This window comes from Cornus florida, unplaced genomic scaffold, assembly GCF_030987335.1.
Source record: "Cornus florida cultivar Cherokee Brave unplaced genomic scaffold, ASM3098733v1 CherokeeBrave_3.0.0_Hap2_Chr09, whole genome shotgun sequence".
In the NCBI taxonomy this organism is placed as follows: domain Eukaryota; kingdom Viridiplantae; phylum Streptophyta; class Magnoliopsida; order Cornales; family Cornaceae; genus Cornus; species Cornus florida.
Window position 1 is genome coordinate 85,739,915 of NW_026775579.1, and position 19,953 is coordinate 85,759,867.

Genomic DNA, 19,953 nt, shown 5'->3' on the forward strand with positions numbered 1-19,953 from the left:
CCTAAATAACAACAAAACCACGGAGTTTCTGGTAGAAAGAGCATTAAATCTATTTTGTAGCAAAGATGGCACTATTTTGACTTCTATACAACAAATTTTCAGTATAATAATTTTTGATATGAAAGGCAACCGAACAACAATGACACTATGATAATTATCTTTAAGCATGCTTCACTTAAGAAATTCAATTACACCTTGAAATAAGCTTTTAGGGAAGCTCTTCACATTAGATGTTTTTATGTAATTTGTATTATACTTGTAGGTTTTCTTTGTTGTTTAATACATTAAATACCATTTAAGTAGGATTAAATAGATTAAAAAACTTAGTGGATAAATAGATTAAATTTTTTTGTTTATCTTATTGCAAATATTTTCTCAACAACCAAACAGAGAAATTTCCTAACACTTAAACAATAATTTCAACTCTTTTGAACTAATTTCAAGAACTCTTTTGGACTAATTTCAAGAATCAAGACTAACTCAGAAAAAAAAAAAAAACATATTAAACACGCTGGAAAATGGTAAGGCCTTAGGCTAACACACGCTTGGTTCGGAGTTTGGAGAGCTTGCCGTCGATGATGAGGGCATCGGCGTCGGCGGCGGTGGTTCCAGTGGAGACCTCGAGCAGAGAAGAAGGCAAGGAGAGATTTCCAAGTGATCGATGAGTTAATGAAATCGACGCCCTCTATTCACGAAGACAAAATTGAACAAATCGAAACCGAATAACACTTAAAAAAACATTAAATCAAACGTTTGGGTTTCAAAGACTTACACTACTATGAATTGAGCCTCTTCTTCGCATATCACAGGTCGCCTCCAAAATCGCCAAAGCTTAGGGCTTCATAGGAGAGAGAAATTTTCGGGCCAAATGAACTACAATATTTTAACTTTTGCTTTTATACGTGGGCCAAAATGTTGCAAGTAGTTTAATTTTGTTTCGACCGCTACAGTTGTGTTTGGCCCGCTACAGTTGTGAAACATGCAAAAACACCAATTTCTTGCTTCAATTTTTTGGCCTAATTTGTGAAATGTTTTGATACTATGTAAAACAATCCGCCCACTACCAAACATGTTGCAACCCACTTTTCAGCTACAGTACCCAACCTGCAACAAAAACACTAAAACAAAGTAGATAACAAACAGGCCCTGAACTTCATACATAAACACAAAATCTTCCAAATACCTTTCGCTCAACCTCACAAACCTTTGACCGAAGAAGAATTTGAAACTGGTGTAAGAAAATTTATCGAGATAAAAGGTATAAAATGACTAGGATGAACTGTTTCTATTTAGTTGCTCCAGGACTGGCCTAATATCACATGGAAAACAATCAAATAGAACATGGGAACTGGTGAGGCTATATCCTCATTCTGCTAAAAAGTTCAGTATTCTGTTAGTTTCTCTGATACATGATCAATTTTCTTGTAAATGCATTTTAATATCCTTCATTAAATTGATAGTTTTCTTATTGTAGGATGCTACTAAAGAACAATTAGAAAGCTACTGTATGTAGATGATGATAATGTTTAGACTGTTTGATTTAGGTAACTGCATAGAATCCCGGGAATATATTGTTACCCTACTGGTGGACCTACCTGCATCTATCATAATTTGAGCAATGTTATTCAGACCTAATAGTTTAACCTAACCGAAAGTTTCTTATCCATTTGATACATTGGATAAGATCAAAGTGGTGGCCTTATTCCATGCATCGAATAGATAAGACTTTCTCGGCTAGACTGTTTGGTTAGACTATTAGGTCTATGAGTCATTATCCGCCAAAACTTTTACCCCTCTATACGAGCTTCTAAGTATGAGTTAAGTAATGTTATTTCCACAGAGGAATCTTGGATGGCAATAAATGTGCCAATTCACTTATCTAGCTTGTGCATGTAGTACCTTTCAGAACAAGGGTTTTTCAAGCCAAAAAGCATTTGAAATTAAATTTGGCTTAAAATGTTTACTAGTATTTCCATAATTATGTTTAATAGTTTCTACCTCAAATGTTTTCTGGCCTGACTGAAAAAGCCTTTATGTGACTTTTGGCTTTTAAGGCTGAAATTCTTGTCTTCAATGTTTTGATCCCAAAGACTTTCTGATTTAGGCATACTCATTTGATGTGATTTACTAAAGTAGACATATTTGACTGTAAAAAAGAAAACTAAACTGAATGAGTATTATTAATTGTGAAATAACTGTGTTTAACTTTATAGGGTTAAAGATTATAATGATTATTGTCCATTATATTGATCCTCTGGTTGCTCTGTTATCCACCCTGTTTTTATCTGTGAAACAAAAGGGAAGAAAAACATTTGTTGAAAAGTGAAATGTAAATATTACCTTTTATAATAATTTATATATATATATATATATATATATAATCACACATAATTAGAATCTTTAAGGTGTAAAACATCAAGTTAAAGAATCATTAATTTATTGAGCTGAGCTGGAAAGATTAAGATTAAAGCTATTGAAATTAATTTAAGTTTTTTTTTTCTTATAAAACGAAAAGTCATACATATTTGGATGATGACTTCATGGTTGCTTTTAGTTGTCCAATTCAAGCATAAATAAACAATTGAAGTCATCAAAAGTTGAATAAATGCACCCCCAAAGGATTAACAATCATTACTTTCATAAATCTTGCATTAATGTCTAACGAATGCCACCAGGATTGGTGTCTCCTATCATGCCATTTGAACTGCCCCTCATACAATTTGTTTACATTTTGACAAATTTGAGCCATCCAATCACCACCCAATCCATTACACCCAACTAAGAAAAAACCACCCACCATCACTGTCCCAAAAATTATACTTTATTGCATACTAACCCATCCGAATTTATTTTGATAGGTACATTCAGACACATTCGTTTTTCGAATTACTTATTTACATAATTCTGATAGTCTTTTCACCCAACGATTTAATTAGGTGAATCATTAATCCAATTGAGGCTTTAATCCTTTTTTATTCGAAATCTTACTCTTTGCGCAAATTAAAATTTTCATTTTAGATTATAAAATAAAAAGATAAAGATTTTTTGGATCGGTTGTTCAAATAATCATATCATCAAGTCTTACAATTTATTGGGATCATTAAATATATCAAAACATGAAATTGATCGATAAATGTATTGAATAAAATTAATACATCAATCAATACTCTACTTTTTGTATTTATTATTGTGATAAAAAAAAAAAAATCTATTTGACTTATGTTCAACTTTGCTCTCACTAGATTAAATTTCTGGCTCCATTAGTATATATATTTGTCCCATTATTGGAAAGTTGCTACTATTTTTCTTCACAGTTTGTACAGAAAAGGGAAATAATTCCATATATTCAAACCCCATGAAAAGCATTGATTTATAAATGGTGTAAAGATGAAAAGCATCGATCAACCCATATGTTGTACTCGTAACAATTCATCATCACCATGCAAGCATGACCAAGTAATTTGGAAAATGATGAGTTCATCATAAAAATCAAGAACAAAAAGGTTGTTCTTTGGATATATAGACTTTATAAGACTTTGAGTGTTGACTATGATACCTTATTTTTCACGATGAGATGTCTTTTTTTATAAGATTACAAAAAATAATAATAATAATAATAAAATAAAAATAAAAATGTACAATTTTTCATTTTTATTCGTCCCAAAATAAGTGTTCTATATAAAAAGTCAATGTACTTATTTTTTTGTTTTTTTAGTATTATCAATTTAATCTTCTTGCATTGAACCTATAAAAAGTAAACCATCATATCATTATGGACCCACAAAGGGTAAAATTGATAATTCATTCACCACTAATGCAATTTAAAAACAATAAAGATCATTATCTTAAAAAGTTAGATTTTAAAAAGAAACACTTTTATTGGGAGAGAGGGAATATTTTGTACCAAAAATCATTTTCTTGATTTGGTAACAAGCGTGAAACTCCTATATGCTTGTGAAATTTGGAATTAATTTGTTAAATTAATATGATGTGACATTCCACGTGCCCAAAAAAAAAGTCGTTGATATTTGTGGATGTTTTTTTACTTATATAGATGCGTTCTATTAATATGATGTGACATTTCGCGTGCCCAAAAAAAAAGTCGCTGATATTTGTGGATGTTTTTTTACTTATATAGATGCATTCTTGAGTACAAAACAAACAATATCTACGAAATATAAATTGAATTCCAGATGCTAACAAATGAAACTAGAGTCAATTGAGGGTTAGAATGTTGAGCTACCGATCATTGTCAAATGCTAAAATCTAATGTCTCAAATATATATATATATATATATATATATATATATATATATTAGGCAACCAAGTCAGGCTACCAACAGCCACATATTACTTAATACATTATCCTATTTATATACATGTGTTTATATATAATGTGAATTTGTATTTATATCGAAATAGTAGTATTTTTTAGTGGTTCCATACCTAAATTTCCGCCATTGATGATGTTTGTTAATCTCAGGTCCCCCATTTCCGTCCAACAACCATATCTTGACCTTTGTTATCCCTGGCTAGCTCTGCCCCCTCCACGGCTATGGCGTGTTTGGTTAGGATTATCAACTCTTATACTTCTTTTGGAATTTAATTTGCTTTAAAAAATAAATACTCAAAGATTAGGTCAAATTTTTTTTTTTTTCATGTGCTTTCGTCACTTTTCTATCATTGAGAAAATATAATTAAAAATTCAAATTTGACGACTGGATTAAAGGTGGCAACTTAATAGTGTATTTTTTTTATTTTTTATTTTTTATTTTTTATTTTTTTTACCTTCCAAAATAAATGGTCGAAACTTCAAGCCTATTTTGATCTTCAAGCCTACGTGAGAATAATGTGAGTAACTTTCCTGCCAAGATTATATATATATGTGGAGAGAAAACAAATCCAGAAGACTTATTCAATGAAAATAATAATAATAATAAATAAATAATCGAAGGAAATAGAAGTAGACAACAGCAAAATTCAAATTTGAGATGTCCCAGATAGCTCAGTTGCTAGAATTGAATTGTCTTTAGATGTGAACTGTGAATGTTATTAAAATTTATAAGCTATCCTTGTGAAAATTGAACTCATTCTAGAATTGTAGATTTTTTCTTCTACCCATGTTTGTTAATTATCCAATAAATTACCATATAAAAGAAAAACGAAATTTTTAGGCACAATCCTTGTAACACAGTCTTTTGCTTGTATAAGAATTACAAATGTTTGAAAATTTGTGTGACTTGGGTCCATATCAATATATCACGTGTTCAAAAACATGCCAATGCATGATTCAATATCTACTCTTCACATGAGGAGATCCAAGATCATCCCCATAAAATAATGTGAGTGAGTGAGTTTAATGTCAGGATAATATATATATATATATATATATAGTATAAAAAATTAGTTAGGAATTAAGTCACACAATCCTTTTCAACGGGTGTCGCTCTTACACTCCCGCTCTCAAATTTGCTCTGACTCTCGCTTTATGTGATTTAGACCAAAAAAAAATGTCACACGTGCTTGGAAATGCGAGTGTTCTACTTCTAAAAGACCTCCTCGTGTGAAACCGATGGAATGTGCGTTCCAAGAACCTAATCAACAAAATTAAAGAATATTCATTGCTGACATAAAACCTGGGTGGGTATTGGTTGGCTTTTATGACCATACAATTCAACCATGCAACCTAACAAGTTTGAATAAAAGCACACCAAAAGGTATATCAAATTACTATCATATACAGTATATATATATATATATATATATTCACATTCAGAAGCTTCCTTACCGCGTTTTCTATCCCCATCTCCACCTAATGCCATTCTAGCCAGCACCATGCCGCTGAACCACCTCTGCTTCATTTTACCGGCAGATTTCGATGATCTTGAACCGTTTGATCGTCAACAACTCCATAAACCCATGAAGAAGGAATCCTCCCATCGCCATTGTGGGGCTCAGATTCTTGACATCTTTCGCCAATCACTTTACCGGTTTCTTGAATCGAAATGGTTTGTTTTCTGTCACCATGGTGCGCCCAAAAAACAACACTCGGGCGTCTTTCATGACATGCAAGGAGTTGAATTATCGGACAAGGTTGGTGGCGACAATCCGAGGATTTTCAGCTATGCTGAGCTTTACATAGGCTCAAATGGATTCAGTGAGGATGAAGTGCTTGGAAGTGGTGGATTTGGCAGGGTGTATAGAGCTGTTTTGCCAAGCGATGGAACGGTGGTCGCTGTCAAGTGCTTGGTGGAGAGAGGGGAGCGGTTTGAGAAGACCTTTGCGGCTGAGTTGGTGGCAGTGGCTCACCTCCGCCACCGGAACCTTGTCCGCCTGCGAGGATGGTGTGTTCATGAGGACCTGTTGCTTCTTGTTTATGACTACATGCCAAACCGCAGCCTTGACCGGGTACTTTTTCGGCGACCAGAGAATATGGGATCAGGGCCGCTCAGTTGGGAACGGAGAGAGAAGATAGTTAGAGGTTTGGCAGCTGCGCTGTTCTATCTCCATGAACAATTGGAGACTCAGATCATACACCGGGACGTGAAAACGAGCAATGTAATGCTTGACTCCCATTACAATGCCCGGCTTGGTGACTTTGGCCTGGCAAGGTGGCTTGAACATGAACTTGAGTATCAAACACCTTCAATGAAAAATCACCAATTTCGGTTGGCAGACACAACCAGAATTGGTGGCACAATTGGGTATTTGCCACCAGAAAGCTTCCAGAAAAGAAGTTTGGCCACCGCAAAATCTGATGTTTTCAGCTTTGGGATTGTTCTGCTGGAGGTTATTTCAGGACGGAGAGCAGTAGATCTCACATATCCAGATGATCAGATCATTTTGCTTGATTGGATCCGGGGGCTATCTGATGATGGCAAGCTTTTACGAGCAGGGGATACTCGTCTTCCTGATGGGTCTTACAAGCTTTCTGATATGGAACGTTTGATTCACCTGGGGCTCCTATGCACACTTCATGATCCGTGGTCACGGCCTAACATGAAATGGGTAGTGGAAGCACTCTCAGGCTCTATTTATGGCAAATTACCGGATCTTCCATCATTCCAATCACACCCTCTATACATCAATTTATCCTCCCAAACCAACACTAGCACTAGCAACACATCCAACATGAGGTCCAGCATCGCCACCAGCACCGCAACAACAGTTGCATTCAATTCATCCAACTTTGTCACAGCCAATGGAGAAACCATGTATGCAACTGCTGAATGCGGAGATGGTGATCATGCCAACTCTTCAGACAATGGCCGCCGCCGATCAAACACTTTCCCCCTGGTTGAAACTCCAAGAGTGATATCCTACAAGGAAATCATTTCTGCCACAAACAATTTCTCAGATTCTCAGAGGGTAGCAGAGCTGGACTTTGGAACCGCCTACCATGGTTTCCTTGACAACCGCCATCACATTATGGTGAAAAGGCTTGGTTTGAAGACATGCCCTGCACTCCGGGCACGCTTCTCAAATGAATTGCTGAATTTGGGAAGGCTCCGCCACAGAAATCTGGTACAACTGCGCGGATGGTGCACTGAACAAGGAGAGATGCTTGTTGTCTATGACTATTCAGCGAATCGCCTTTTGAGCCACCTGCTATTTCATCATGAGTGCAAGAATGAACATCCAATCCTGCAATGGCGTCGTCGATACAACATAATCAAATCGCTAGCTTCTGCCATTTGTTATCTCCATGAGGAATGGGATGAACAAGTTATCCATCGGAACATTACCTCTGCTGCTGTTATTCTTGATCCAGACATGAACCCAAGGCTCGGTTCCTTTGCTCTTGCAGAATTCCTGATACGGAATGAACATGGCCATCATGTGGTCATTGACAAGAATAAATCGATCCGTGGGATTTTCGGTTACATGTCCCCAGAATATCTAGAATCTGGTGAAGCAACTACATTGGCTGATATTTATAGCTTTGGTGTAGTGATGCTAGAGGTGGTTAGTGGACGGATGGCAGTTGACTTCCGCCTGCCTGAAGTGCTATTGGTAAAGCGACTCCATGAATTTGAGACACAAAAAAGACCATTTGAGGAATTGGCGGATCCGAAATTGAAAGGAGAGTATGATCATCAGGAACTGGTAAGGCTTCTGAAATTAGGAATAGCGTGCACACGCTCTAACCCAGATTTAAGACCAAGCATCAGGCAGATTATCAGAATACTCGATGGACATGACGGATGCTTCATGGAAGAAGGGCAAAAGAAGGAACGAAAGGAAGAATGGAAACAAAGAAATGCTTCTTCATTGTCACTGGTTAGGAGAATCCAAGCTCTAGGCATACAATGACCCAAGAAATAGAACAGCGAAATATAGATAGATATTGTATACTGTTTCTTTTACTGGTAACGTTTTTGAATTTTTTTTCCTTTAGTTCCTGGGAAGTCGTATATTATTTAGGTTTCTGGTGTTTATAGCGAAAGAGGAGCAGACCTCTGAATGTATCTTTTTAACTAAGAGTGAATCTTTGTAAATGTCCAAGTTTGCAAAATGTCAAAATCCATCACAAGTTTGGAGTATGATTTAGTCAAGGAAGAAATAACAGTTTCAAAGAGAAGAACACATTAACCAACTAAAACTGTAATTCAAGGAATGTTGAAATTTCAAAAATAATTCCACGGAATGTTCAGATTTCTACACGAAGGCGATATTTTGTTATGGTATACAGACACACACATATTCATCTAACCGAATAAAACTGTAATTCAAGGAATGTTGAAATTTCTACTAAAATTCAACGGAATGTTCAGATTCCTATGCAAAGGCAATATTTTGTATGATATACAGACAGACATGTATCTATCTAACCTTGTTTCTGACTTTGTCGTTGCTCCATTTTAAATTGCCCAGCACTCAATTTATCTTCTTTCGATGGGGATCTGATCATCGGCATCAATCCACACAATTAATCAAAGCAAAGAGGATCTCCATGAAGCTCTTCCAATTCCTGTCCAAATCCAATCCTTTTCTTCTACATTTATTTGCAAGCGAAGGTTAAAAGAATTTCAAAGAAATGCAACCATAAATTTACCGGCAGCAGTACGATAATTAAAGTAGCTAAATACTAAAACAAGTCTAGTGATGCAAGGGGTTTTCTCGTAAAGAAAAGCCTCGTTCAAAGCCTTGACCATGCCTTTATTGTTCAGCTTTTCACAGCCATTTTCATCAAGAAACAAGAATGCTTCAATTATAGTATAAAGGTGGCTTCAAGCTGTGATGAATTCATATTTCATGTCTGAAATGTACTCGAAGATCATCAAATAAATTGACGGCACATATTTACCAAACGAGTGAATTCTACAATATAGAAGAAAAAATATCAAGTTAATTGTGGATACAGCATGAGAAGAGATGGAAAGGTCCATTAGGAGATAAATTGGACATAGAATCACAGTGAACTCATTAAATCATATTCCCTCACTATTGTCCATGTCACATTAACAATATATCTATATATATATATACATATATCATCAATTTTCTTCTGTAAGATGAAAGTTGCAGTTTCTATAAGTGTCCTTGAGTTCCTCGCGATCAATAGCTTATTATTGGGAGCATGCAAACAAACATTGCAGAAAAAACCAGTTTGAAGCGGTTAATCCTTACTAAAAGTATTTTAAAGATGGGAAACTTGAAGAACATAAAAGCATCGTTGTCAAAACTCAAACTAACACTACTGGTAAAGTTTTTGAATTTTTCTTTTAGTTTCTGGGAAGTCGTATATTATTTAGGTTTTGGGTGTTTGTAGCGAGAGAGGAGCAGGCCTCTGAATGTATCTTTTTAACTATAGTGAAGCTTTGTAAATGTCCCAGTTTTAAAAATTCATCACACTGAACTGCTTTCCATCCACAAGGCAGGAAAGAAATAACAGTTTCAAGGAGAAGAAAACATTAAACTAAAACTATAATTCATGGAATGTTGAAATTTCTACTATAATTCAATGGAATGTTCAAATTTCTAAACAAAAGCGATTCTTTGTTATGATACAGACAGACGAGTATTCATCTAACCGAAGAAAACATTAAACAACTAAAACTGTAATTCAAGGAATGGTGAAATTCCTACTATAATTAAACAGAATGTTGAGATGTCTACACAGAACGTATTTGTTCTGATATACAGGCAGACATGTATCTATCTAACCTTGTTTCAGATTGTGTCGTTGCTCCAATTTAAATTGTCCAGCACTTGGTTTAACTTCTTTTCACAGGGATCTCATCATCAGCATCAATCCACAATTAATCAAAGCAAAGAGGATCTCCATGAAGCTGTTCCAATTCCTGTCCAAGTCCAGTCATTTTCTTCTACATTTATTTGTAAGATAAGGTCAAAAAAATTTCAAAGAAATATAACCATATATTTACTGGTAGCAGTACGGTATGTAAAGTACCTAATACTAGAACAAGTCTAGTGATGCATATGGGGGATTTCTCGCAAAGATAAGCCTCATTCAATGCCTTGACCATGTTTTTATTATTCACCTTTTTATAACCATTTTCATCAAGAAACAATAATGCTTCAATTATAGTATAAACGTGGCTTCAAGCTGTGATGAATCCATATTTCATGTCTCAAATGTACTCAAAGATCATCAAATAAATTGACAGCACATATTTACCAAACGATCAAGTTTATTGTGGATACCTGAGAAGAGATGGGAAGGTCCATTAGGAGATCCATTGGACAGAGAAGAACAATGAACTCATCAAATTGTATTCCTTCACTATTGTCCATGTCACATTAATAATATATATAGATATATAGATATATCATCAATTTTCTTCTATAAGATGAAAGTTGCAGTTTCTTCAAGTGTCCTTGAGTTCCTCGCGATCAATAGTTTATTATTGGGAGCACACACACACACAGTGAAAAAAAAAAAAAAAACCAGTTTGAAGCGATCGATCCTTACTTTAAGCATTTTAAAGACAGGAAAGTTGAAGAAAGGAAAAGCATCCTTGTCAAAACTCAACACTAACCCTACTGTTAAAATAAGCTTCGAAGCCTTTTCGTTCCCCTCTAAAAGATAGAAATCCCATGACCATGCTATTGATTAAGATCCAAAATTGTTATTTTCCCATGCACTACTTATCTAAATCTCCATCATTTTCCTTTCAAGCTTCATGTCCTTTAGGTAAATTTTGCCAATAGAGCATGCTTCCTAGTTCCTACTTTATTTATTTATTATTATTATTTTTTTTTTATAAGTAAATTTCATTGAAAGAGCGCTCAAGAGGGGAGTGCATCACGAAACAACTGCACAAAACCCCAAAAAAAAAAAATATATTATTTAAAATTTTAAAATAAATAATTAGTTAAAAACTATACCTTAAGACTATCCACAATGCCTCCAACTTTGTGCCTAAAAAAAATAAAAAATAAAAAGATCGTTTGTGTTCATATTCTCAATTTCACAATCTGTACAAAATAGATGAGCACAGAAAGCAGCAAAATTTAAACCAATTAACTAAAAATCAAATACAGGCATGCATGTAGCTCAGTAAATAACTAACCAAACAACGCAGCTCTATTAAAAAGATGGTCCGATTATGAATTTATTTATAAATCAATTGCCTGAAATCAAATGTTAAACACGTTGTGAAACCCTAATTGATTAGTTGCTACAATTAGCATTCCACTTCAGTCACATGAATCTTTAAATGAACAATTTACAACAATCTCATGAATTATTACGACAACAAACAGAGAAACAGAGACTTACCCAGTGAATCTTTCGTGGGTTTTTTGGCGCGAGAGCAGAGCAGCTAAAAGATCCCAACACACGTACAAATATATCACGTTTGTGTGTGTGTTTGAGAGCAAATAATACATAGAAAAGAAAATGGAAAACGAAATTATGGCTTTCAATTGTCCTACTCACTATAAGTTGGTAAACGTTCACTATTTTTAAGTTAAGATACAGCAATTTCATGGTAGGGGTAAAAATATTCTCTATAATTGCTCGTAAGATAGGAACGGTATATTTGCGGTGCACTGAGAGCCCGACAAACAAAGATGATCCGAAAATAAAAAAATAAATAATTACTGTATTATATAAAGCACAGTACAAATATCTGTACCGGAGATTTTTATGATGGTGTTTTGCTTTCTAAATAACATTATTTTAGAAGATTGTCAAGAAAAATTGTAGCTTTTGGCATGATTTTTGATGCACGATGCTCTTTGGGCGTTCAGAACCTATCCTCTGTTTGTTACGGACACAACTCCATTAGCCCCGTATATAAATTTTCTTCAAATAATTCAAAAACAATTAAATTTAAACATTCACACGTCTTAAACTTAATTTAAATAAGTCAGCCGGTCACCATTTGGTATCATTAAATAGCGACCTTGATTTGATGTCTGACACACAATTTTGACTGTAGAAAGAGTTGTGTTCAATTTACTATCAGTCAGAGAAAGAGTCGTTTCAATTCACCATGACAAAGCAAACAAATAGAAGAAATTCAAAGCAATAATGAGGATTTTTCAAGGATCAAACAGCAAAGTCACCAAAGTTAAATGACACTATATCACGCTTCATCTAACAAAATCAACTGCAGATAGAAAGGGTTCTTCTTCTTCGAGTTGGCAAATCAGAGGCATTTGCAGGGTTACTCTCGATATTGAGAGTATGGAACTCTAAGTTGAAGATGAAGGGCAATGCTATACCTATAACAATCTACAGTATTTTGCCTCGAACATTAAACAAGAAGTGTTAAGACAAAAAAAACATTATTATCTAAAAGACGTCATCAAAAATGCAGAAACTAATCATCAGTTGCAAATGAAGTAGGCAGAATCAGGGTCACATCTCTCTTTAAAAGGACATGTTCCTTTCACCGGATATCATCATTTCTTCACCAGGTCACAGTTCCTTTCACCGGATATCATCATTTCTTCACCAGGTCACATTTCCATACATCCGGGATGCAACAATCCGATCAAAGTTAAGTTCATCAGCACGACGGAGCAAAACAGGAGCTCTGCTTAAACTCAAAACAAAATATACAAACCAAAAAGATTAGAGCAGAAAACATAGAGAATTTACAAGTACAGAGAGAGGATGCTCAAAGTTTTTTAGATTCTCTGAAGTACGGAAAGAACTTCTGCATCATGCAAAATATTCAGAAATTATCGGGGGTTCTAAAGATGTGATTATCATAACACTCATCATTTTCACTTTATATCTGTACTGTAGTATCTCCCAATTGTTAGCAAACGTGCATCCGATCATAAAGAGCAGATCTAAGAAGTGATTACACAATCACAATCTAAGTAAAATCATGGTATAGTAAACATTTAGGTCACAGATTAAATTTTTCCTAATAACCTATGTTGTATCCAAATGTCCCACAAAGTAAATTTTAGCAGATGACATAATAACATATTGTTCACAACCAATATTTCTCCTCCCTGTGACTGAACTATATCATTGACAGTACTGACAGTGATACCGTTCACTTGTCTTCTATTGATTTTCATGGTTCTAATAGAATATCCATTGCATCCTATTAAGTCCATATCCCATTTGTCATGCATTTAGTCTCGATGTAGGAGAACATTTCACGCAATTATTGCACCACATGGTACAGAAATCCACTGCTTCAATTGCACATTTCAGTCTAAAATTAGCAGAATAGTCTGAAACTCGAGGTCCCTGAGGAAACCAAGCTTATTTACTCAGAGAAGCCCCAGAAAGAGGAGTTGTAAATCCTCAGACAGACTAAACACTATTGAATTCTAAGGTTACTTAATACTATGGTAGAATCACAAATCCTGAAGCCCAAACACCATATCAGTAGAGGGCATAGAGTGATAATTTGGAAGCCCGGAATGAGCAGCACATGGAAAATAGAGAGGAGAGAGCAGTTTTTAAAGCATATAGAAGACTCGTTGTAAAATGATATCAGTCCAGTGGACAGACACCAAACTGTCAATTATTGCAGGATGTATGTCTGGAAATTAATATATGAACCTCAAGATTTCAATCTTCGAGAGAAATATCAGATTGAAGTGACAAGCCTGATGGAAAGTATCTGGAGACAAATTACCATAGCAGCAATCCACCACCCTAAAGAAATATGTCTCAGAAAAAAAAACCGTAATCACAGGATTTGGGTCAATCCTCGAATGTAACCCATTAAACAGAACTGAAATTGGAAATAGTAAAGTCTCACAAGTTGAATTCCTTCGATATGCACACAAGACTTTTAATTTAAAATTTCAACAAAAATACAGCAAATATAGATGATAACAGCTTATGTTTTGGATACTTTGTTTAAGTGAAGGTATAACATAACAGACATTAGCAACTCATTCAACTTCCAACTGAGAATAAAAAATAGTACAAACATAAATATGGCAGTAAATTACTCACTTAAGTTCTATTCACTCAAGAAGATGGCAGTAGGATTTCCTGGGGATGGTGGATTTTGCCTTAGCAGTGACACATGGGGCCCAGCTCTATGAACTGCTTCAGGATCTGTTGCAGACAAAATTTCGATCCGTTCAAGACCTAGCTGCCGCTTGATCAACTCCAAATTTTCCTGGAGGACGGCAATCTCGCCAAAGGGTAGCTTCAGATCCAATGCCTGAACTCCAACAGCAAGAACCTCGTCCTTCTTAAACCTCAAGAAAGGCATACAAAGCTTTTGGACCTGCTTGAAATTGCCTTCCTGCCCGATTGCACTTTGCTGCAACCCTTCAAGGATCTCCTTGTCCGGTGCGAAACTAGAAGTTGTGGGGTCAAACTTACTAAGGAGTATGTTCAAGCATTCTTTTTTCCATCCATCATATTGCTCACTCACAAATATTAGGCCAATCGTTGGTTTGTTTTGATTACTTGATGCATTTACGTTACCTTTCTTTGAACCAGAAACTTGTTTCTGAAGCAACTTTCTCATCGAGACAATCGAGTCTTGCACATATTTGTTCGCTCTTTTAAGAGTAAGATCAGGTAAATCAGCTTCAGGCCAGCCTGCTTTGATGACAAACCCATCCTTCTTCAAAAGCTCCCTCCAAACATATTCAGCATAATGAGGGCAAATTGGAGTTATAAGCCTTGTCTGAACATCCATAAACCGCCACAGTAGTTGACGATTCATGCCCCCTGAGCCACAAGAAAACCTATACTCATCCCGAGCGGCCTGAAGATCATAGAACCCAGTTTTGAGAGCTTCCCGAAACATGAACTCATTGTAGTTCTTATCCGTCATTTTAACTGCAATATCCATCTCATTAGCAAATACACGGTCTGCATAGGTAGAAGGAGGACCATTTCTTAAAGATGACTCAGCAGCAAGAACCTCCTGCATCCATGATATCTCTTTTGTAAGACGTAAGATTGCAGCATTAGCCGTATCAAATACAAAGTTTGCATCATCCATTCCATCCCCTGCATCAGCAAGGGAGAACCTTGTGGCATCAGCAGAGAACTCCTCAATAGCTTGGCGTACTGTCCTGAAATTCCCCGTGGACTTGGACATCTTCTCGGAATTCAGCATAGTGTGCCCATTGCATCTGAACCCTCTAGGCCAGTGGCGCTTGGGTAGAAGTGCAGTATGGTTATAAATGCAGAAAGTGAGATGATTCTGAATAAGATCCTTCCCGGAAGTTCGGAGGTCAAATGGATACCAATATTCAAACTCCTGCTTCATCTTATTAAGAAGGGAAGAAGATATATCCGATGAATTGGGGTATGGTCCACCACAGAACAAGAAGTCCCAAACCTCGTCTGTAAGTTGCTCTGGTTTTACCGAAGAAGTATCAGAGCCATACATATCACCTCTCTGCAACAGATGAGAGACAGTATAATATGCCATGTAAAGAGTTGAATCAGATAAAGACTCCACAAGGAACTGCTCGTCCCAAGGAATGCGGGTCCCAAGTCCAAAATTACGAGAACAAGCCCACTGATTTAACCAGCCGAGTGTGTGCTCAAATCCATGCCGTGTCTCATCACAGTACAGATTCATGCTGGCCAAGCACTCCTCTGCATCCTTCTTCCAACTTGGTTCCCCATAAGTGATGTACCACTGATCAGTCAGAGCCACCACACATTCATCTCCTGATCTCGACATGACCTTCTTCTCAGGCTCACTATATATAACAGCTTGACCAAGATCAAGAAGCTTGGTCTTGATTAAATTCTTGGCTTCCTGGACTTTCATTCCTGCATATTCTCCAACAAGCATAACTCCCTCATAGAACCCTCCCTTGTAGACTATTTTCTTAGCTTCCTCAAGCTTCTCTCTTTCATTCTGGCTCTTAATCTTCATTTCTGTGCAAATTTTCTCAGCTGCCTTATCTCCATACTCTGGAGTGTTGATGATTGGTATGATCTCAAACGGCAAGACCCACTCATCCTTTATACCAAACTTGGCCCTGAAAGCTGGTTTTGATTTCAAATCATGAAGGGCCATGAAATCATCAGGGGAATCACTGGGAACACTAGTCACAATCCCAGTACCCTTATCAGTGAGAACTGACAGCATAGGTAGAGCGTATATAATCTCATTGAATGCTAAAGGAGATTTCAAAGGTAAACCAATGAGATCGTGGCCAGTCAGCTCAGCCAAACAAGTTGGCTTCTCTGGGACTCTGGACAGCTTCTGATATGCAAGATTAAGCGCTGCCCTCTCCGTCAAGATAAATACGTCTGTTTCATTTATTTCAAATGCTTTATATTTCCCGTCAGGCAACACCCACGCATTGGTTTGCCCAAACATCGTTTCCGGTCGTAAAGTCGCAGCTGCAAGATACACTTTTTTGCCTTCCAGATCTTGAAACTTTGGGGGAAAAGGTGGGACGAGCTCCATTTTTATCAGTGTGTACTCTTGAGGGTTGACACCTTCGCCTGAAGCCCGATCATGATCAGCACATGGCTGGCCATCTAAGGGTGAGTATATAGTGTACCTCAAGTCCTTGACAATTTTTCCCATTGCTTTCAATTTTCTCATTTGCCACTTAACGAATGAGTCAAAAAATGGATTCATGTCAGTAGTGACGAAGGAACGTCTCCAATCACAGCCTAAGCCAAATGCCTTAAGGTCTTCAACGGCCAAAGGGGGAAAATATGTCAGCCAGCAATATGGGTCCTGGAACTTTGCAATCTCATCATCGGAGAGGCCATAACTCCGCATAATCTCCCACTGGTACTTATCGCCACCAGATTTTGATACAGCTTTAGACTTTTTCCCTTTAAAATTTCCAGGTATTACCTGGCTTCCTCCACCTGCTTCAACTGATTCTGGTACCGAATCATTAATTTGCAGCTCTTCCATGGAAGGAAAAATGGGTGGATTGCCAAACTTTTGGCTTTCTCTTTTAAGTTTATCAGCTGAGGCCTTGATGGGCATTCCGGTACAGTGGAAACCAAAAGGCAAAAGCACATTGGCACCCCTTAATCTGTGATAAGCTGCACCAAATTCAAGTTTGGATAGTGAGAATGCATGGCCAAGGTGAAGGTAACCATTCATGTAAGGAAAAGGGAAGTTTCCAAAGAACTTCTCTCCCGGTTTAGGAGGTGCTTCTCGAGATTCAGCCCTGAAGACATCTCTCTCTTCCCACCATTTTTTAACCCGGGCCTCGATGTCCAAAAGTAGATCTCTCCTAGCAAAGCTCTTCCCACTCTCGGTGCTTAATGCCATATCCTCGGTAGCAAATTGACACAATCTGCAGGAAGATAGGAGAAGGATTAAGGTGGGACACACACATATAAATATATATATACGTCTCAGACTGAACAACATACATGCAGAGAATTATTCAGAGAACAGAAAAGAAACTACATGTTAAGAAAACTAAATAGAAGATAAATAGAAAAGTGTAAAGCCCACCTAGGCTTTTAGTTGTTTTGATTGATAATTTGATATTAGAAGGCTAAGTAGAAAAATAACACTTACAAGATATAACTACCTGAAGAAAACCCAAAATTTAATTTCTCGTTTTCAATTGCCCTTTATCAGACACCAAATAAATAATATCACACAGCACATGAATAAAATCTAACGACGGCAAAATAATTAAAAGGAAAAAAATTTGTGCTTTATATTCATTCAGGTCTGTCTGCTCAGATCTAATTATATTAATTAACACCGCAAAGAGGAAACCGACTCAGACAATTAGAGGATGGATTAACCATATAGAAATAATCGAACAAAAATAGAATATAAAAAAATAAAGAATTGATGGTAACATATGAATTGAATGTTACAAACAAGATTGAAAAAAACCAACAATAACAATTATTAATCAATGAATGAATGGTTGTTGTTACCTCAGATGACGATAGTTGGGGTGTTGTGATCTGAAAAGGAGGATGTCTCTCGGAATAATCTCAAACTGCTGTAGTACTCGTCTCTTCGTTAGCGACGACGCCACAATGAATCCACCTTTGGTTGTTCAATATCTTACTCTCTATATATGTATATGAACATGAATATATACATACATAGATACCCAAAATCAATCTTTGTGAAAGAGAGTGAAACTAGACATCCTATGAGGGAGATGCCCTCTCTGGTTGCAGTGCAGACGGACAGTGCGGCTTGTTGATAAAATGGTTTTAGGGTTTTGGTTTGGATACGTTATATATATAGAGAGAGAGAGAGAAGGAGCAGTGATATTATGTGGGTGGGTGTTTGGGAGTGCTTATTGATGGAAAGCACTTTTATTTTAAAAAATTGGAGTGTAAAATATTTTAAAAAATTGCAGTGTAAAATGTTTGGTGAATGCAGAGATTAGGGTTAAAAAGCGCGTTTATTTAAAGTTAAGAGTCATAGCTTTTAAAATTGCATTACGGCAGAGGTACTTGTTTTTAGGTAACTAATTTTGTTATAGACAATTTGATCCCTTTATATTTTTATTAATACAATTTTATCCCTTTTAGGCTTCTACAAACAAATAGTAACTAATGCGTGGGACTCTATAACAAACAAAGATTCAAGTTTATTTTGGAGCATAATAAACAAAATATGTGATATTTAAAAAATATGTAAACAAAATATGTGATCCTAGTTTATTTTGGACTCTGTAATAAATAATGCGTGGGACTTGGTAATAAACAAAATATGTGATATTTAAAAAATAAAAATAAAAAATACAAGTTCATCTTTATAAATCATTCAACTCTATGGAATTTTACAATATTTAATATTAGGAAATTATTATCTGTTTAATGTAAGGGCAATGTAGTAAAATTAGTAATAAAAGTGTTTTAAGCAATTTTATTACCAAATAATTTTAAAAGTGCTTAAGTATGAAAAGTGTTTTATATAATGTATCATCAAACGCTTAACTGCGTTTGACTGACAGCACTTTTATAACAACTCTACTATTAAAAGCACTTTTAACATTCTAACAGCAATCCCAAACTGGCTATATATCTAATCAAATTGGCCAAGTACAAAATTGCCACATAATATTTCTTTGTAAGTTAAAGATATTAAAAATAAATAAATATGGAGAGTAGCTTAAGAGATTTTGACGATCCATCTTGATTTTTCTACAGTGGTATTTTTCTCTCTCTCTGACTTAGGATTTTTCTACTTCTAGTACAAAATTGCGACATAATCTTTCTTTGTAAGTTAAAGATATTAACAATAAATAAATATGGAGAGTAGCTGAAGAGATTTTGACTATCCATCTTTGATTTTTCTACAGTGGTATATTCGTTTTCATTTTTTCTCTCTCTGACTTAGGATTTTCTTTTCCACTTTGTAAAATTGAAGAGAAAATAAAGAATTAAGAAGTCTCTATTGGTTCATAAAATCAAAGGGGTAAATACATATAAACGTATATGTTTATTTGAAGAGAAAAAAATAAATCTTAAAAAGATTAAAGGTATGTATTTATGTTTTTTTTAACGTATATTATATAATTTTAGGGATTTTATTAAAAAAAAATAATAAATTAAAGTTCATTATG

At 35.7% G+C, this 19,953-nt stretch overlaps 2 protein-coding genes across 3 annotated transcripts; one reads left to right on the forward strand and one right to left on the reverse strand.

Moving 5' to 3' along the window:
- The first annotated feature begins 5,466 nt into the window (after positions 1-5,466).
- Positions 5,467-8,543, forward strand: LOC132274847 (receptor like protein kinase S.2). Its single transcript, XM_059776190.1, has one exon. The coding sequence runs from the start codon at positions 5,836-5,838 to the stop codon at positions 8,311-8,313; it is 2,478 nt and encodes an 825-aa protein (XP_059632173.1). The 5' UTR covers positions 5,467-5,835; the 3' UTR covers positions 8,314-8,543.
- Positions 8,544-12,481: 3,938 nt separating this feature from the next.
- Positions 12,482-18,632, reverse strand: LOC132274846 (leucine--tRNA ligase, cytoplasmic-like). Of its 2 annotated transcripts, none has more exons than XM_059776189.1 (3): positions 18,305-18,632; positions 14,405-17,700; positions 12,482-13,019 (listed from the first exon to the last, which is right to left on the reverse strand). In XM_059776189.1, exon 2 carries the CDS (start codon positions 17,673-17,675, stop codon positions 14,412-14,414), a length of 3,264 nt encoding a protein of 1,087 aa, XP_059632172.1. In that variant the 5' UTR covers positions 17,676-17,700; positions 18,305-18,632; the 3' UTR covers positions 12,482-13,019; positions 14,405-14,411. The 2 variants fall into 2 exon arrangements, with proteins under 2 accessions (XP_059632172.1, XP_059632171.1); XM_059776188.1 differs by having other exon boundaries at positions 12,482-13,010; positions 18,305-18,631.
- Positions 18,633-19,953: the final 1,321 nt, after the last annotated feature.